Source organism: Ranitomeya imitator, chromosome 1 (genome assembly GCF_032444005.1).
Source record: "Ranitomeya imitator isolate aRanImi1 chromosome 1, aRanImi1.pri, whole genome shotgun sequence".
NCBI classification, from domain to species: domain Eukaryota; kingdom Metazoa; phylum Chordata; class Amphibia; order Anura; family Dendrobatidae; genus Ranitomeya; species Ranitomeya imitator.
Window position 1 is genome coordinate 18861115 of NC_091282.1, and position 22004 is coordinate 18883118.

General features: G+C 41.5%; 1 protein-coding gene across 3 annotated transcripts in view; it reads right to left on the reverse strand.

The window, feature by feature from the left end:
* Positions 1–22004, reverse strand: part of CNTFR (ciliary neurotrophic factor receptor) — a 614589-nt gene that overhangs the window by 290372 nt on the left and 302213 nt on the right. For all 3 annotated transcript variants that reach the window (XM_069745854.1, XM_069745853.1, XM_069745852.1), the window contains exon 4: positions 20968–21046. In XM_069745854.1, the coding sequence (XP_069601955.1) occupies positions 20968–21046 (79 nt within the window). The remainder of the gene's footprint in view (positions 1–20967; positions 21047–22004) is intronic.

Genomic DNA, 22004 nt, shown 5'->3' on the forward strand with positions numbered 1-22004 from the left:
ACTACTGCTCCTATGTACAAGAATATAACTACTATAATACTGCTCCTGTGTACAAGAATATAACTACTATAATACTGCTCCTATGTACAAGAATATAAGTACTATAATACTGCCCCTATGTACAAGAATATAACTACTATAATACTGCCCCTATGCACAAGAATATAACTACTATAATACTGCCCCTATATACAAGAATATAACTACTATAATACCGCCCCTATATACAAGAATATAACTACTATAATACTGCCCCTATGTACAAAACATACTCAGAAGGGAGGTAAGAACATTTCTAAAACAATCCACAGTGAGGAGATTGGAACAAAACAAAATCCTCTAAACTGCATGCTCGCAAACGCCAGAAGCCTGACAAACAAGATGGAAGAACTAGAAGCAGAAATATCTACAGGTAACTTTGACATAGTGGGAATAACCGAGACATGGTTAGATGAAAGCTATGACTGGGCAGTTAACTTACAGGGTTACAGTCTGTTTAGAAAGGATCGTAAAAATCGGAGAGGAGGAGGGGTTTGTCTCTATGTAAAGTCTTGTCTAAAGTCCACTTTAAGGGAGGATATTAGCGAAGGGAATGAGGATGTCGAGTCCATATGGGTTGAAATTCATGGAGGGAAAAATGGTAACAAAATTCTCATTGGGGTCTGTTACAAACCCCCAAATATAACAGAAACCATGGAAAGTCTACTTCTAAAGCAGATAGATGAAGCTGCAACCCATAATGAGGTCCTGGTTATGGGGGACTTTAACTACCCGGATATTAACTGGGAAACAGAAACCTGTGAAACCCATAAAGGCAACAGGTTTCTGCTAATAACCAAGAAAAATTATCTTTCACAATTGGTGCAGAATCCAACCAGAGGAGCAGCACTTTTAGACCTAATACTATCTAATAGACCTGACAGAATAACAAATCTGCAGGTGGTCGGGCATCTAGGAAATAGCGACCACAATATTGTGCAGTTTCACCTGTCTTTCACTAGGGGGACTTGTCAGGGAGTCACAAAAACATTGAACTTTAGGAAGGCAAAGTTTGACCAGCTTAGAGATGCCCTTAATCTGGTAGACTGGGACAATATCCTCAGAAATAAGAATACAGATAATAAATGGGAAATGTTTAAGAACATCCTAAATAGGCAGTGTAAGCGGTTTATACCTTGTGGGAATAAAAGGACTAGAAACAGGAAAAACCCAATGTGGCTAAACAAAGAAGTAAGACAGGCAATTAACAGTAAAAAGAAAGCATTTGCACTACTAAAGCAGGATGGCACCATTGAAGCTCTAAAAAACTATAGGGAGAAAAATACTTTATCTAAAAAACTAATTAAAGCTGCCAAAAAGGAAACAGAGAAGCACATTGCTAAGGAGAGTAAAACTAATCCCAAACTGTTCTTCAACTATATCAATAGTAAAAGAATAAAAACTGAAAATGTAGGCCCCTTAAAAAATAGTGAGGAAAGAATGGTTGTAGATGACGAGGAAAAAGCTAACATATTAAACACCTTCTTCTCCACGGTATTCACGGTGGAAAATGAAATGCTAGGTGAAATCCCAAGAAACAATGAAAACCCTATATTAAGGGTCACCAATCTAACCCAAGAAGAGGTGCGAAACCGGCTAAATAAGATTAAAATAGATAAATCTCCGGGTCCGGATGGCATACACCCACGAGTACTAAGAGAACTAAGTAATGTAATAGATAAACCATTATTTCTTATTTTTAGGGACTCTATAGCGACAGGGTCTGTTCCGCAGGACTGGCGCATAGCAAATGTGGTGCCAATATTCAAAAAGGGCTCTAAAAGTGAACCTGGAAATTATAGGCCAGTAAGTCTAACCTCTATTGTTGGTAAAATATTTGAAGGGTTTCTGAGGGATGTTATTCTGGATTATCTCAATGAGAATAACTGTTTAACTCCATATCAGCATGGGTTTATGAGAAATCGCTCCTGTCAAACCAATCTAATCAGTTTTTATGAAGAGGTAAGCTATAGGCTGGACCACGGTGAGTCATTGGACGTGGTATATCTCGATTTTTCCAAAGCGTTTGATACCGTGCCGCACAAGAGGTTGGTACACAAAATGAGAATGCTTGGTCTGGGGGAAAATGTGTGTAAATGGGTTAGTAACTGGCTTAGTGATAGAAAGCAGAGGGTGGTTATAAATGGTATAGTCTCTAACTGGGTCGCTGTGACCAGTGGGGTACCGCAGGGGTCAGTATTGGGACCTGTTCTCTTCAACATATTCATTAATGATCTGGTAGAAGGTTTACACAGTAAAATATCGATATTTGCAGATGATACAAAACTATGTAAAGCAGTTAATACAAGAGAAGATAGTATTCTGCTACAGATGGATCTGGATAAGTTGGAAACTTGGGCTGAAAGGTGGAAGATGAGGTTTAACAATGATAAATGTAAGGTTATACACATGGGAAGAAGGAATCAATGTCACCATTACACACTGAACGGGAAACCACTGGGTAAATCTGACAGGGAGAAGGACTTGGGGATCCTAGTTAATGATAAACTTACCTGGAGCAGCCAGTGCCAGGCAGCAGCTGCCAAGGCAAACAGGATCATGGGGTGCATTAAAAGAGGTCTGGATACACATGATGAGAGCATTATACTGCCTCTGTACAAATCCCTAGTTAGACCGCACATGGAGTACTGTGTCCAGTTTTGGGCACCGGTGCTCAGGAAGGATATAATGGAACTAGAGAGAGTACAAAGGAGGGCAACAAAATTAATAAAGGGGATGGGAGAACTACAATACCCAGATAGATTAGCGAAATTAGGATTATTTAGTCTAGAAAAAAGACGACTGAGGGGCGATCTAATAACCATGTATAAGTATATAAGGGGACAATACAAATATCTCGCTGAGGATCTGTTTATACCAAGGAAGGTGACGGGCACAAGGGGGCATTCTTTGCGTCTGGAGGAGAGAAGGTTTTTCCACCAACATAGAAGAGGATTCTTTACTGTTAGGGCAGTGAGAATCTGGAATTGCTTGCCTGAGGAGGTGGTGATGGCGAACTCAGTCGAGGGGTTCAAGAGAGGCCTGGATGTCTTCCTGGAGCAGAACAGTATTGTATCATACAATTATTAGGTTCTGTAGAAGGACGTAGATCTGGGGATTTATTATGATGGAATATAGGCTGAACTGGATGGACAAATGTCTTTTTTCGGCCTTACTAACTATGTTACTATGTTACTATGTTACAAGAATATAACTACTATAATACTGCTCCTATGTACAAGAATATAACTACTATAATACTGCTCCTATGTACAAGAATATAACTACTATAATACTGCTCCCATCTACAAGAATATGACTACTATAATACTGCCCCTATGTACAAGAATATAACTACTATAATACTGCTCCTATGTATAAGAATATAACTACTATAATACTGCTCCTATGTACAAGAATATAACTACTATAATACTGTTCCTATGTACAAGAATATAACTACTATAATACTGCTCCCATCTACAAGAATATTACTATAATACTGCCCCTATGTACAAGAATATAACTACTATAATACTGCCCCTATATACAAGAATATAACTACTAATACTGCCCCTATGTACAAGAATATAACTACTATAATACTGCTCCTATGTATAAGAATATAACTACTATAATACTGCTCCTATGTACAAGAATATAACTACTATAATACTGTTCCTATGTACAAGAATATAACTACTATAATACTGCTCCCATCTACAAGAATATTACTATAATACTGCCCCTATGTACAAGAATATAACTACTATAATACTGCCCCTATATACAAGAATATAACTACTAATACTGCTCCTATATACAAGAATATAACTACTATAATACTGCCCCTATGTACAAGAATATAACTACCGTATATACTCGAGTATAAGCCGAGATTTTCAGCCCAAATTTTTGGGCTGAAAGTGCCCCCCTCGGCTTATATTCGAGTCACGGTAGTGGTGGGGTCGGCGGGTGAGGGGGAGAGGGTGCTGAGGTATACTTACCTAGTCCCAGCGATCCTCGCGCTGTCCCTGCCTTCCTCCCCGTCTTCTGTGCTGCAGCGTCTTCCCCTCTTCAGCGGTCACGTGGGACCGCTCATTAGAGATATGAATAAGCGGCTCCACCTCCCATAGGGGCGGAGCCGCCTATTCATTTCTCTAATCAGCGGTGCCGGTGACCGCTGACAGGAAGAGGCTGCAGCACAGAAGACGGGGAGGAAGGCAGGGATAGCGCGAGGATCGCTGGGACTAGGTAAGTATGTTATATTCACCTGTCCGCGTTCCAGCCGCCGGGCGTCGCTCCATCTTCCCGGCGCCTCCATCTTCCCGGCGTCTCCGCTCTGACTGTTCAGGCAGAGGGCGCGATGACGCATATAGTGTGCGCAGCGCCCTCTGCCTGATCAGTCAGAGCGCAGACGCCGGGAAGATGGAGGCGCCGGGACCGGACGCTGGGAGCTGCAATCAAGGGAGGTGAGTATGTGGTTTTTTTTTTTATTGCAGCAGCGGCAGCACAGATTTATGTGGAACATCTATGGGGGCAGTATGAACGGCACACAGCACTATATGGCGGCAGTATGAACGGCACACAGCACTATATGGGGGCAGTATGAACGGCACACAGCACTATATGGGGGCAGTATGAACGGCACACAGCACTATATGGGGCATCTGTGCAGCATCTATGGGGCAATATGAACGGTGCAGAGCACTATATGGCACAGCTATGGGGAAATAATGATCTATTTTTATTTTTGAAATTCACCGGTAAATGCTACATTTCCACCCTAGGCTTATACTCGAGTCAATAAGTTTTCCCAGTTTTTTGTGGCAAAATTAGGGGGGTCGGCTTATACTCGGGTTGGCTTATACTCGAGTATATACGGTACTATAATACTGCCCCTATGTACAAGAATATAACTACTATAATACTGCTCCCATCTACAAGAATATAACTACGATAATACTGCCCCTATGTACAAGAATATAACTACTATAATACTGCCCCTATATACAAGAATATAACTACTAATACTGCCCCTATGTACAAGAATATAACTACTATAATACTGCTCCTATGTATAAGAATATAACTACTATAATACTGCCCCTATGTACAAGAATATAACTACTATAATACTGCTCCTATGTACAAGAATATAACTACTATAATACTGCTCCTATGTACAAGAATATAACTACTATAATACTGCCCCTATGTACAAGAATATAACTACTATAATACTGCCCCTATGTACAAGAATATAACTACTATAATACTGCTCCTATGTATAAGAATATAACTACTATAATACTGCCCCTATATACAAGAATATAACTACTATAATACTGCCCCTATATACAAGAATATAACTACTAATACTGCCCCTATGTACAAGAATATAACTACTATAATACTGCCCCTATGTATAAGAATATAACTACTATAATACTGCCCCTATGTACAAGAATATAACTACTATAATACTGCCCCTATGTATAAGAATATAACTACTATAATACTGCCCCTATGTACAAGAATATAACTACTATAATACTGCTCCCATCTACAAGAATATAACTACGATAATACTGCTCCTATGTACAAGAATATAACTACTATAATACTGCCCCTATATACAAGAATATAACTACTATAATACTGCCCCTATATACAAGAATATAACTACTAATACTGCCCCTATGTATAAGAATATAACTACTATAATACTGCCCCTATGTACAAGAATATAACTACTATAATACTGCCCCTATGTACAAGAATATAACTACTATAATACTGCCCCTATGTACAAGAATATAACTACTATAATACTGCCCCTATGTACAAGAATATAACTACTATAATACTGCCCCCTATGTACAAGAATATAACTACTATAATACTGCTCCCATCTACAAGAATATAACTACTATAATACTGCTCCTATGTACAAGAATATAACTACTGTAATACTGGTCTCAGTCTACCACCCTACCCGTGCCCTCCACTCCGCTAATGACCTCAGGTTAGCATCCTCAATAATCAGAACCTCCCACTCCCGTCTCCAAGACTTTACACGTGCTGCGCCGATTCTTTGGAATGCACTACCTAGGTTAATACGATTAATCCCCAATCCCCACAGTTTTAAGCGTGCCCTAAAAACTCATTTGTTCAGACTGGCCTACCGCCTCAATGCATTAACCTAACGATCCCTGTGTGGCCTATTTATAAAAAAAAAAAAAACCATAATCAGGTTCCTCGCATCATGTTCTCATACACTTTATGCAGTATTAGCCCTCTGTGTCTGTACTGCTACATACTTAGGCTGATAACTGGTTCATGCAGCTTTACATGAACACCTGAGCCTTACACTATGGCCGGTCCGAATAACTAAAGCAATTGTTACCACCTCTCGTGTCTCCCCTTTTCCTCATAGTTTGTAGCTTGCGAGCAGCAGGGCCCTCACTCCTCCTGTTATCTATTGTGAACTGTGATTTCTGTTATGCTGTAATGTCTATTGTCTGTACAAGTCCCCTCTATAATTTGTAAAGCGCTGCGGAATATGTTGGCGCTATATAAATAAAATTATTATTATATTATTATTAATACTGCTCCTATATACAAGAATATAACTACCGTATATACTCGAGTATAAGCCGACCCCCCTAATTTTGCCACAAAAAACTGGGAAAACTTATTGACTCGAGTATAAGCCTAGGGTGGAAATGCAGCATTTACCGGTGAATTTCAAAAATAAAAATAGATCATTATTTTCCCATAGCTGTGCCATATAGTGCTCTGCACCGTTCACTGTGCCCCATAGATGTGCCATATACAGTGCTCTGCACCGTTCACTGTGCCCCATAGATGTGCTCCATATACAGTGCTCTGCACCGTTCACTGTGCCCCATAGATGTGCCATATACAGTGCTCTGCACCGTTCACTGTGCCCCATAGCTGTGCCATATACAGTGCTCTGCACCGTTCACTGTGCCCCATAGATGTGCCATATACGGTGCCCTGCACCGTTCACTGTGCCCCATAGCTGTGCCATATACAGTGCTCTGCACCGTTCATTGTGCCCCATAGATGTGCCATATACAGTGCTCTGCACCGTTCATTGTGCCCCATTGCTGTGCCCATATACAGTGCTCTGCTCCGTTCATTGTGCCCCATTGCTGTGCCATATACAGTGCTCTGCACCGTTCATTGTGCCCCATAGCTGTGCCATATACAGTGCTCTGCACCGTTCATTGTGCCCCATAGATGTGCCATATACAGTGCTCTGCACCGTTCACTGTGCCCCATAGATGTGCCATATACGGTGCTCTGCACCGTTCACTGTGCCCCATAGATGTGCCATATACAGTGCTCTGCACCGTTCACTGTGCCCCATAGATGTGCCATATACAGTGCTCTGCACCGTTCACTGTGCCCCATAGCTGTGCCATATACTGTGCTCTGCACCGTTCACTGTGCCCCATAGATGTGCCATATACAGTGCTCTGCACCGTTCACTGTGCCCCATAGATGTGCCATATACAGTGCTCTGCACCGTTCACTGTGCCCCATAGATGTGCCATATACAGTGCTCTGCACCGTTCACTGTGCCCCATAGCTGTGCCATATACTGTGCTCTGCACCGTTCACTGTGCCCCATAGATGTGCCATATACAGTGCTCTGCACCGTTCACTGTGCCCCATAGATGTGCCATATACAGTGCTCTGCACCGTTCACTGTGCCCCATAGCTGTGCCATATACAGTGCTCTGCACCGTTCACTGTGCCCCATAGATGTGCCATATACAGTGCTCTGCACCGTTCACTGTGCCCCATAGCTGTGCCATATACTGTGCTCTGCACCGTTCACTGTGCCCCATAGATGTGCCATATACAGTGCTCTGCACCGTTCATTGTGCCCCATAGATGTGCCATATACAGTGCTCTGCACCGTTCATTGTGCCCCATTGCTGTGCCCATATACAGTGCTCTGCTCCGTTCATTGTGCCCCATAGATGTGCCATATACAGTGCTCTGCACCGTTCATTGTGCCCCATAGCTGTGCCATATACGGTGCTCTGCACCATTCACTGTGCCCCATAGATGTGCCATATACAGTGCTCTGCACCGTTCACTGTGCCCCATAGCTGTGCCATATACGGTGCTCTGCACCATTCACTGTGCCCCATAGATGTGCCATATACAGTGCTCTGCACCGTTCACTGTGCCCCATAGATGTGCCATATACAGTGCTCTGCACCGTTCACTGTGCCCCATAGATGTGCCATATACAGTGCTCTGCACCGTTCACTGTGCCCCATAGATGTGCCATATACTGTGCTCTGCACCGTTCACTGTGCCCCATAGATGTGCCATATACAGTGCTCTGCACCGTTCACTGTGCCCCATAGCTGTGCCATATACTGTGCTCTGCACCGTTCACTGTGCCCCATAGATGTGCCATATACAGTGCTCTGCACCGTTCATTGTGCCCCATAGATGTGCCATATACAGTGCTCTGCACCGTTCATTGTGCCCCATTGCTGTGCCCATATACAGTGCTCTGCACCGTTCATTGTGCCCCATAGATGTGCCATATACAGTGCTCTGCACCGTTCACTGTGCCCCATAGCTGTGCCATATACTGTGCTCTGCACCGTTCACTGTGCCCCATAGATGTGCCATATACAGTGCTCTGCACCGTTCATTGTGCCCCATAGATGTGCCATATACAGTGCTCTGCACCGTTCATTGTGCCCCATTGCTGTGCCCATATACAGTGCTCTGCTCCGTTCATTGTGCCCCATAGATGTGCCATATACAGTGCTCTGCACCGTTCATTGTGCCCCATAGCTGTGCCATATACGGTGCTCTGCACCATTCACTGTGCCCCATAGATGTGCCATATACAGTGCTCTGCACCGTTCACTGTGCCCCATAGCTGTGCCATATACGGTGCTCTGCACCATTCACTGTGCCCCATAGATGTGCCATATACAGTGCTCTGCACCGTTCACTGTGCCCCATAGATGTGCCATATACAGTGCTCTGCACCGTTCACTGTGCCCCATAGATGTGCCATATACAGTGCTCTGCACCGTTCATTGTGCCCCATAGCTGTGCCATATACGGTGCTCTGCACCATTCACTGTGCCCCATAGATGTGCCATATACAGTGCTCTGCACCGTTCATTGTGCCCCATAGATGTGCCATATACAGTGCTCTGCACCGTTCATTGTGCCCCATAGATGTGCCATATACAGTGCTCTGCACCGTTCACTGTGCCCCATAGATGTGCCATATACGGTGCTCTGCACCGTTCACTGTGCCCCATAGATGTGCCATATACGGTGCTCTGCACCGTTCACTGTGCCCCATAGATGTGCCATATACGGTGCTCTGCAACGTTCACTGTGCCCCATAGATGTGCTATATACAGTGCTCTGCACCGTTCATTGTGCCCCATAGATGTGCCATATACGGTGCTCTGCAACGTTCACTGTGCCCCATAGATGTGCTATATACAGTGCTCTGCACCGTTCACTGTGCCCCATAGATGTGCCATATACGGTGCTCTGCACCGTTCACTGTGCCCCATAGATGTGCCATATACAGTGCTCTGCAACGTTCACTGTGCCCCATAGATGTGCCATATACGGTGCTCTGCAACGTTCACTGTGCCCCATAGATGTGCTATATACAGTGCTCTGCACCGTTCACTGTGCCCCATAGATGTGCCATATACGGTGCTCTGCACCGTTCACTGTGCCCCATAGATGTGCCATATACGGTGCTCTGCAACGTTCACTGTGCCCCATAGATGTGCCATATACAGTGCTCTGCACCGTTCACTGTGCCCCATAGATGTGCCATATACTGTGCTCTGCACCGTTCACTGTGCCCCATAGATGTGCCATATACAGTGCTCTGCACCGTTCACTGTGCCCCATAGATGTGCCATATACAGTGCTCTGCACCGTTCATTGTGCCCCATAGATGTGCCATATACAGTGCTCTGCACCGTTCATTGTGCCCCATAGATGTGCCATATACAGTGCTCTGCACCGTTCACTGTGCCCCATAGATGTGCCATATACGGTGCCCTGCACCGTTCATTGTGCCCCATTGCTGTGCCATATACGGTGCTCTGCACCGTTCATTGTGCCCCATAGATGTGCCATATACAGTGCTCTGCACCGTTCACTGTGCCCCATAGATGTGCCATATACAGTGCTCTGCACCATTCACTGTGCCCCATAGATGTGCCATATACAGTGCTCTGCACCGTTCACTGTGCCCCATAGATGTGCCATATACAGTGCTCTGCACCGTTCACTGTGCCCCATAGATGTGCCATATACAGTGCTCTGCACCGTTCACTGTGCCCCATAGATGTGCCATATACAGTGCTCTGCACCGTTCACTGTGCCCCATAGATGTGCCATATACAGTGCTCTGCACCGTTCACTGTGCCCCATAGATGTGCCATATACGGTGCTCTGCACTGTTCACTGTGCCCCATAGATGTGCCATATACAGTGCTCTGCACCATTCACTGTGCCCCATAGATGTGCCATATACAGTGCTCTGCACCGTTCACTGTGCCCCATAGATGTGCCATATACAGTGCTCTGCACCGTTCACTGTGCCCCATAGATGTGCCATATACAGTGCTCTGCACCATTCACTGTGCCCCATAGATGTGCCATATACAGTGCCCTGCACCGTTCACTGTGCCCCATAGATGTGCCATATACAGTGCTCTGCACCGTTCACTGTGCCCCATAGATGTGCCATATACAGTGCTCTGCACCATTCACTGTGCCCCATAGATGTGCCATATACAGTGCTCTGCACCGTTCACTGTGCCCCATAGATGTGCCATATACAGTGCTCTGCACCATTCACTGTGCCCCATAGATGTGCCATATACGGTGCCCTGCACCGTTCACTGTGCCCCATAGATGTGCCATATACAGTGCTCTGCACCGTTCACTGTGCCCCATAGATGTGCCATATACAGTGCTCTGCACCATTCACTGTGCCCCATAGATGTGCCATATACAGTGCTCTGCACCGTTCATTGTGCCCCATAGATGTGCCATATACAGTGCTCTGCACCATTCACTGTGCCCCATAGATGTGCCATATACAGTGCTCTGCACCGTTCACTGTGCCCCATAGATGTGCCATATACAGTGCTCCGCACCGTTCACTGTGCCCCATAGATGTGCCATATACAGTGCTCTGCACCATTCACTGTGCCCCATAGATGTGCCATATACAGTGCTCTGCACCGTTCACTGTGCCCCATAGATGTGCCATATACAGTGCCCTGCACCGTTCACTGTGCCCCATAGATGTGCCATATACAGTGCTCCGCACCGTTCACTGTGCCCCATAGATGTGCCATATACAGTGCCCTGCACCGTTCACTGTGCCCCATAGATGTGCCATATACAGTGCTCTGCACCGTTCACTGTGCCCCATAGATGTGCCATATACAGTGCTCTGCACCATTCACTGTGCCCCATAGATGTGCCATATACAGTGCTCTGCACCGTTCACTGTGCCCCATAGATGTGCCATATACAGTGCTCCGCACCGTTCACTGTGCCCCATAGATGTGCCATATACAGTGCTCTGCACCGTTCACTGTGCCCCATAGATGTGCCATATACAGTGCTCTGCACCATTCACTGTGCCCCATAGATGTGCCATATACAGTGCTCTGCACCGTTCACTGTGCCCCATAGATGTGCCATATACAGTGCTCCGCACCGTTCACTGTGCCCCATAGATGTGCCATATACTGTGCTCTGCACCGTTCACTGTGCCCCATAGATGTGCCATATACTGTGCTCTGCACCGTTCATTGTGCCCCATAGATGTGCCATATACTGTGCTCTGCACCGTTCACTGTGCCCCATAGATGTGCCATATACTGTGCTCTGCACCGTTCATTGTGCCCCATAGATGTGCCATATACTGTGCTCTGCACCGTTCACTGTTCCCCATAGATGTGCCATATACAGTGCTCTGCACCGTTCACTGTGCCCCATAGCTGTGCCATATACTGTGCTCTGCACCGTTCACTGTGCCCCATAGATGTGCTATATACAGTGCTCTGCACCGTTCACTGTGCCCCATAGATGTGCTATATACAGTGCTCTGCACCGTTCACTGTGCCCCATAGATGTGCCATATACAGTGCTCCGCACCGTTCACTGTGCCCCATAGATGTGCCATATACAGTGCTCTGCACCGTTCACTGTGCCCCATAGATGTGCCATATACTGTGCTCTGCACCGTTCATTGTGCCCCATAGATGTGCCATATACAGTGCTCTGCACCGTTCACTGTGCCCCATAGATGTGCCATATACAGTGCTCTGCACCGTTCACTGTGCCCCATAGATGTGCCATATACAGTGCTCTGCACCGTTCACTGTGCCCCATAGCTGTGCCATATACAGTGCTCTGCACCGTTCACTGTGCCCCATAGATGTGCCATATACAGTGCTCCGCAACGTTCACTGTGCCCCATAGATGTGCCATATACTGTGCTCTGCACCGTTCATTGTGCCCCATAGATGTGCCATATACAGTGCTCTGCACCGTTCACTGTGCCCCATAGATGTGCCATATACAGTGCTCTGCACCGTTCACTGTGCCCCATAGATGTGCCATATACAGTGCTCCGCACCGTTCACTGTGCCCCATAGATGTGCCATATACGGTGCTCTGCACCGTTCATTGTGCCCCATAGATGTGCTCCATATACAGTGCTCTGCACCGTTCACTGTGCCCCATAGATGTGCCATATACAGTGCTCTGCACCGTTCACTGTGCCCCATAGATGTGCCATATACAGTGCTCTGCACCGTTCACTGTGCCCCATAGATGCTCCACATAAATCTCTGCCGCCGCCGCCGCCGCTGCTGCTGCAATAAAAAAAACAACACATACTCACCTCCCTTGATTGCAGCTCCCGGCGTCTCGTTCCGGCGCCTCCATCTTCCCGGCGTCTCTGCTCTGACTGATCAGGCAGAGGGCGCCGCGCACACTGTATGCGTCATCGCGCCCTCTGCCTGAACAGTCAGAGCGGAGACGCCGGGAAGATGGAGGCGCCGGCCGGGAAGATGGAGCGACGCTCGGCGGCTGGAACGAGGACAGGTGAATATGCTATACTTACCTAGTCCTGGCGATCCTCGCGCTGTCCCTCTGCCTGGTCTTCGGTGCCGCAGCCTCTTTCTCTATCAGCGGTCACCGGCACCGCTGATTAGAGGAATGAATAGGCGGCTCCGCCCCTATGGGAGGTGGAGCCGCTTATTCATATCTCTAATGAGCGGTCCCACGTGACCGCTGAAGAGAGGAAGAAGCTGCAGCACAGAAGCCCGTGGGACGGCAGGGACAGCGCGAGGATCGCTGGGACTAGGTAAGTATACCCCAGCGCCCTCACCCCCTCATCCGCCGACCCCACCGCTACCGTGACTCGAGTATAAGCCGAGAGGGGCACTTTCAGCCCAAAAATTTGGGCTGAAAATCTCGGCTTATACTCGAGTATATACGGTACTATAATACTGCTCCTATGTACAAGAATATAACTACTATAATACTGCTCCTATGTACAAGAATATAACTACTATAATACTGCCCCTATGTACAAGAATATAACTACTATAATACTGCTCCTATGTACAAGAATATAACTACTATAATACTGCCCCTATGTACAAGAATATAACTACTATAATACTGCTCCCATCTACAAGAATATAACTACTATAATACTGTCCCTATATACAAGAATATAACTACTATAATACTGCTCCTATGTACAAGAATATAACTACTATAATACTGCTCCTATGTATAAGAATATAACTACTATAATACTGCTCCTATGTACAAGAATATAACTACTATAATACTGCCCCTATGTACAAGAATATAACTACTATAATACTGCCCCTATGTACAAGAATATAACTACTATAATACTGCTCCCATCTACAAGAATATAACTACTATAATACTGTCCCTATATACAAGAATATAACTACTATAATACTGCTCCTATGTACAAGAATATAACTACTATAATACTGCTCCTATGTATAAGAATATAACTACTATAATACTGCTCCTATGTACAAGAATATAACTACTATAATACTGCCCCTATGTACAAGAATATAACTACTATAATACTGCCCCTATGTACAAGAATATAACTACTATAATACTGCTCCCATCTACAAGAATATAACTACTATAATACTGCCCCTATGTAGAAGAATATAACTACTATAATACTGCTCCTATGTACAAGAATATAACTACTATAATACTGCCCCCTATGTACAAGAATATAACTACTATAATACTGCTCCTATGTACAAGAATATAACTACTATAATACTGCCCCTATGTACAAGAATATAACTACTATAATACTGCTCCTATATACAAGAATATAACTACTATAATACTGCTCCTATGTACAAGAATATAACTACTATAATACTGCCCCTATGTACAAGAATATAACTACTATAATACTGCTCCTATATACAAGAATATAACTACTATAATACTGCCCCTATGTACAAGAATATAACTACTATAATACTGCTCCTATATACAAGAATATAACTACTATAATACTGCTCCTATGTACAAGAATATAACTACTATAATACTGCTCCTATGTACAAGAATATAACTACTATAATACTGCCCCTATGTACAAGAATATAACTACTATAATACTGCCCCTATGTACAAGAATATAACTACTATAATACTGCCCCCATCTACAAGAATATAACTACTATAATACTGCCCCTATATACAAGAATATAACTACTATAATACTGCTCCTATGTACAAGAATATAACTACTATAATACTGCCCCCTATGTACAAGAATATAACTACTATAATACTGCCCCTATGTACAAGAATATAACTACTATAATACTGCCCCCATCTACAAGAATATAACTACTATAATACTGCCCCTATATACAAGAATATAACTACTATAATACTGCCCCTATGTACAAGAATATAACTACTATAATACTGCTCCCATCTACAAGAATATAACTACTATAATACTGCCCCTATGTAGAAGAATATAACTACTATAATACTGCTCCTATGTACAAGAATATAACTACTATAATACTGCCCCCTATGTACAAGAATATAACTACTATAATACTGCTCCTATGTACAAGAATATAACTACTATAATACTGCCCCTATGTACAAGAATATAACTACTATAATACTGCTCCTATATACAAGAATATAACTACTATAATACTGCTCCTATGTACAAGAATATAACTACTATAATACTGCCCCTATGTACAAGAATATAACTACTATAATACTGCTCCTATATACAAGAATATAACTACTATAATACTGCCCCTATGTACAAGAATATAACTACTATAATACTGCTCCTATATACAAGAATATAACTACTATAATACTGCTCCTATGTACAAGAATATAACTACTATAATACTGCTCCTATGTACAAGAATATAACTACTATAATACTGCCCCTATGTACAAGAATATAACTACTATAATACTGCCCCTATGTACAAGAATATAACTACTATAATACTGCCCCCATCTACAAGAATATAACTACTATAATACTGCCCCTATATACAAGAATATAACTACTATAATACTGCTCCTATGTACAAGAATATAACTACTATAATACTGCCCCCTATGTACAAGAATATAACTACTATAATACTGCCCCTATGTACAAGAATATAACTACTATAATACTGCTCCTATGTACAAGAATATAACTACTATAATACTGCCCCCATCTACAAGAATATAACTACTATAATACTGCCCCTATATACAAGAATATAACTACTATAATACTGCTCCTATGTACAAGAATATAACTACTATAATACTGCAAAAAAAAAGGGGGAAGAAGCCAGCACTGCTTATGGTCAGAACGCAATAACTGAAGTGCAATTGCACATAAATTCTAACTGTATTTCAAATATGAGACATTTAGCAAACAATTGCTCCAGGTACAGTTCGCATTTAATGTGGTCCTTTTTTTTTTTTATACATTCAGGAAGCCATAATGGCACAACGTAAATAAAATACGAAGATTAGGACTGCCCCATTATGAGATTGCCGTGAAGTGGCGGGGTAGCTCAAAGAATTGATCAATTGTTTGCTAAATGTCTCATATTTGAAATACAGTTAGAATTTATGTGCAATTGCACTTCAGTTATTGCGTTCTGACCATAAGCAGTGCTGGCTTCTTCCCTTTTTTTTTTTACTATAATACTGCTCCTATGTACAAGAATATAACTACTATAATACTGCTCCTTGTACAAGAATATAACTACTATAATACTGCTCCTATGTACAAGAATATAACTACTATAATACTGCTCCTTGTACAAGAATATAACTACTATAATACTGCTCCGATGTACAAGAATATAACTACTATAATACTGCTCCGATGTACAAGAATATAACTACTATAATACTGCTCCGATGTACAAGAATATAACTACTATAATACTGCTCCTTGTACAAGAATATAACTACTATAATACTGCTCCGATGTACAAGAATATAACTACTATAATACTGCTCCTATGTACAAGAATATAACTACTATAATACTGCTCCTTGTACAAGAATATAACTACTATAATACTGCTCCGATGTACAAGAATATAACTACTATAATACTGCTCCTTGTACAAGAATATAACTACTATAATACTGCTCCGATGTACAAGAATATAACTACTATAATACTGCTCCTATGTACAAGAATATAACTACTATAATAATGCTTCTATGTACAAGAATATAACTACTATAATACTGCCCCTATGTACAAGAATATATCTACTATAATACTGCCCCCTATGTACAAGAATATAACTACTATAATACTGCTCCTATGTACAAGAATATAAGTACTATAATACTGCTCCTATGTACAAGAACATAACTACTATAATACTGCCCCTATGTACAAGAATATATCTACTATAATACTGCCCCCTATGTACAAGAATATAACTACTATAATACTGCTCCTATGTACAAGAATATAACTACTATAATACTGTTCCTTGTACAAGAATATAACTACTATAATACTGCTCCTTGTACAAGAATATAACTACTATAATACTGCTCCGATGTACAAGAATATAACTACTATAATACTGCTCCTATGTACAAGAATATAACTACTATAATAATGCTTCTATGTACAAGAATATAACTACTATAATACTGCTCCTATGTACAAGAATATAACTACTATAATACTGCCCCTATGTACAAGAATATATCTACTATAATACTGCCCCCTATGTACAAGAATATAACTACTATAATACTGCTCCTATGTACAAGAATATAAGTACTATAATACTGCTCCTATGTACAAGAACATAACTACTATAATACTGCCCCTATGTACAAGAATATATCTACTATAATACTGCCCCCTATGTACAAGAATATAACTACTATAATACTGCTCCTATGTACAAGAATATAACTACTATAATACTGCTCCTTGTACAAGAATATAACTACTATAATACTGCTCCGATGTACAAGAATATAACTACTATAATACTGCTCCTATGTACAAGAATATAACTACTATAATACTGCTTCTATGTACAAGAATATAACTACTATAATACTGCTCCTATGTACAAGAATATAACTACTATAATACTGCTCCGATGTACAAGAATATAACTACTATAATACTGCTCCTATGTACAAGAATATAACTACTATAATACTGCTCCTTGTACAAGAATATAACTACTATAATACTGCTCCGATGTACAAGAATATAACTACTATAATACTGCTCCTATGTACAAGAATATAACTACTATAATACTGCTTCTATGTACAAGAATATAACTACTATAATACTGCTCCTATGTACAAGAACATAACTACTATAATACTGCCCCTATGTACAAGAATATATCTACTATAATACTGCCCCCTATGTACAAGAATATAACTACTATAATACTGCTCCTATGTACAAGAATATAACTACTATAATACTGCCCCTATGTACAAGAATATAACTAATATAATACTGCCCCCTATATACAAGAATATAACTACTATAATACTGCTCCTATGTACAAGAACATAACTACTATAATACTGCCCCTATGTACAAGAATATAACTACTATAATACTGCTCCCATCTACAAGAATATAACTACTATAATACTGCTCCTATGTACAAGAATATAACTACTATAATACTGCCCCCTATATACAAGAATATAACTACTATAATACTGCTCCTATGTACAAGAACATAACTACTATAATACTGCCCCTATGTACAAGAATATATCTACTATAATACTGCCCCCTATGTACAAGAATATAACTACTATAATACTGCTCCTATGTACAAGAATATAACTACTATAATACTGCCCCTATGTACAAGAATATAACTACTATAATACTGCTCCTATGTACAAGAATATAACTACTATAATACTGCTCCTATGTACAAGAATGTAACTACTATAATACTGCTCCTATGTACAAGAATATAACTACTATAATACTGCTCCTATATACAAGCATATAACTACTATAATACTGCCTCTATGTACAAGAATATAACTACTATAATACTGCTCCTATGTACAGGAATATAACTACTATAATACTGCCCCCATGTACAAGAATATAACTACTATAATACTGCTCCTATGTACAGGAATATAACTACTATAATACTGCCCCCATGTACAAGAATATAACTACTATAATACCGCTCCTATGTACAAGAATGTAACTACTATAATACTGCTCCTATGTACAAGAATATATCTACTATAATACTGCCCCCTATGTACAAGAATATAACTACTATAATACTGCTCCTATGTACAGGAATATAACTACTATAATACTGCCCCCATGTATAAGAATATAACTACTATAATACTGCTCCTATGTACAGGAATATAACTACTATAATACTGCCCCCATGTACAAGAATATAACTACTATAATACTGCTCCTATGTACAAGAATATAACTACTATAATACTGCCCCCTATGTACAAGAATATAACTACTATAATACTGCTCCTATGTACAAGAATATATCTACTATAATACTGCCCCCTATGTACAAGAATATAACTACTATAATACTGCTCCTATGTACAGGAATATAACTACTATAATACTGCCCCCATGTATAAGAATATAACTACTATAATACTGCCCCTATGTACAAGAATATAACTACTATAATACTGCTCCTATGTACAGGAATATAACTACTATAATACTGCCCCCTATATACAAGAATATAACTACTATAATACTGCTCCTATGTACAAGAACATAACTACTATAATACTGCCCCTATGTACAAGAATATATCTACTATAATACTGCCCCCTATGTACAAGAATATAACTACTATAATACTGCTCCTATGTACAAGAATATAACTACTATAATACTGCCCCTATGTACAAGAATATAACTACTATAATACTGCTCCTATGTACAAGAATATAACTACTATAATACTGCTCCTATGTACAAGAATGTAACTACTATAATACTGCTCCTATGTACAAGAATATAACTACTATAATACTGCTCCTATATACAAGCATATAACTACTATAATACTGCCCCTATGTACAAGAATATAACTACTATAATACTGCTCCTATGTACAGGAATATAACTACTATAATACTGCCCCCATGTACAAGAATATAACTACTATAATACTGCTCCTATGTACAGGAATATAACTACTATAATACTGCCCCCATGTACAAGAATATAACTACTATAATACTGCTCCTATGTACAGGAATATAACTACTATAATACTGCCCCCATGTACAAGAATATAACTACTATAATACCGCTCCTATGTACAAGAATGTAACTACTATAATACTGCTCCTATGTACAAGAATATATCTACTATAATACTGCCCCCTATGTACAAGAATATAACTACTATAATACTGCTCCTATGTACAGGAATATAACTACTATAATACTGCCCCCATGTATAAGAATATAACTACTATAATACTGCTCCTATGTACAGGAATATAACTACTATAATACTGCCCCCATGTACAAGAATATAACTACTATAATACTGCTCCTATGTACAAGAATATAACTACTATAATACTGCCCCCTATGTACAAGAATATAACTACTATAATACTGCTCCTATGTACAAGAATATAACTACTATAATACTGCTCCTATGTACAAGAATATAACTACTGTAATACTGCTCCCTATGTGCAAGAATATAACTACTATAATACTGCCCCCTATGTACAAGAATATAACTACTATAATACTGCTCCTATGTACAAGAATATAACTACTATAATACTGCCCCCATGTACAAGAATATAACTACTATAATACTGCCCCCTATGTACAAGAATATAAGTACTATAATACTGCCCCTATATACAAGAATATAACTACTATAATACTGCTCCTATGTACAAGAATATAACTACTATAATACTGCTCCTATGTACAAGAATATAACTACTATAATACTTCCCCTATGTACAAGAATATAAGTACTATAATACTGCCCCTATATACAAGAATATAACTACTATAATACTGCCCCTATGTACAAGAATATAACTACTATAATACTGCCCCCATGTACAAGAATATAACTACTATAATACTGCTCCTATGTACAAGAATATAACTACTATAATACTGCCCCCTATGTACAAGAATATAACTACTATAATACAGCGACACTGCACACTGCGGCTGATAATAATGGCAGCACTTACCGTCAGCGTGTCTCTGAGCGCAGACCATCATGGAGGTGGCGAGCAGCAGGCAGCAGGCTGGGGTCAGCGGATTTGCCATCTGTTTTGGGGGGACACAAAGCGCAGCATTAGGTGGAGGCTGCTGGGGGCCACACTGTATCCGTGGTTCATGTTACTGACAGCGGGGAGGGGGCTCCGGATAGTGGTCTGGGTTGGACCAGGCGACTGCTGGAGAAAGACAGCAGATAATAACACTGTCATGTAAGAGGAGGCCTCACCGCCTGCACTGCTGAGCACACCCCATAATACCGCACCCCTACAAGTGTTTGGCGGCATAGTAAGTCTCATCGGATCTGTAGTATGGGTCCATATGTGATTACAGCATCCTGCCAAGTGGAAACCGTCAGCATGTCCAATGGCACTCGCCAGTAAGCGTATACTACTGATATTACGTTGACACCATGAAGACAGCACCAAACTTTCTGCTACAATGTATCAGGTGAGAAATATTCGATGCTGGTGGGTTCTCATTCACTGACAGCAAGCAGAGATGTAGGAAATGGTGAGGAAGCACCAAGTCTATTAGAAAGCAGCAGTCTGTGCAGTGGGGCAGAACTTAGTGTCTCCACACCAGCCTGACATCTCTATAATGGGTCCATTCCCCGCGAGCTGTCGGCTGCGGCCCCGACCCGGACAGCCCATCAGGTGTCACCAGGTAGCAGATACTCCGGGGGGCAGCGACGCCGGGAAGTACCTGACACGACTCGGCTCGTTCTGCGCATTCCTCAGGCGCCGCGCGTCAAAACCGTCACCGCTCACGTTCTTCGCACTTCATTTACAAGTGGCCCCGCCGGCCCGGGCCCGCAGGACGGAGACAGATGATCCGACGTGTGAGCGGAGATGGCAACGAACCGAGGACATGAGACCGGGGGGGGGGGGATAATTCTACCACTGCGTCTCCCAGATCGACCTTGACCCCAAATCATCCCCACAGTGGGCCCCAATACAAAGTCTACCCCAGGGGCCCCACTCTCTGGTCATTAATACATTTGGTCTTC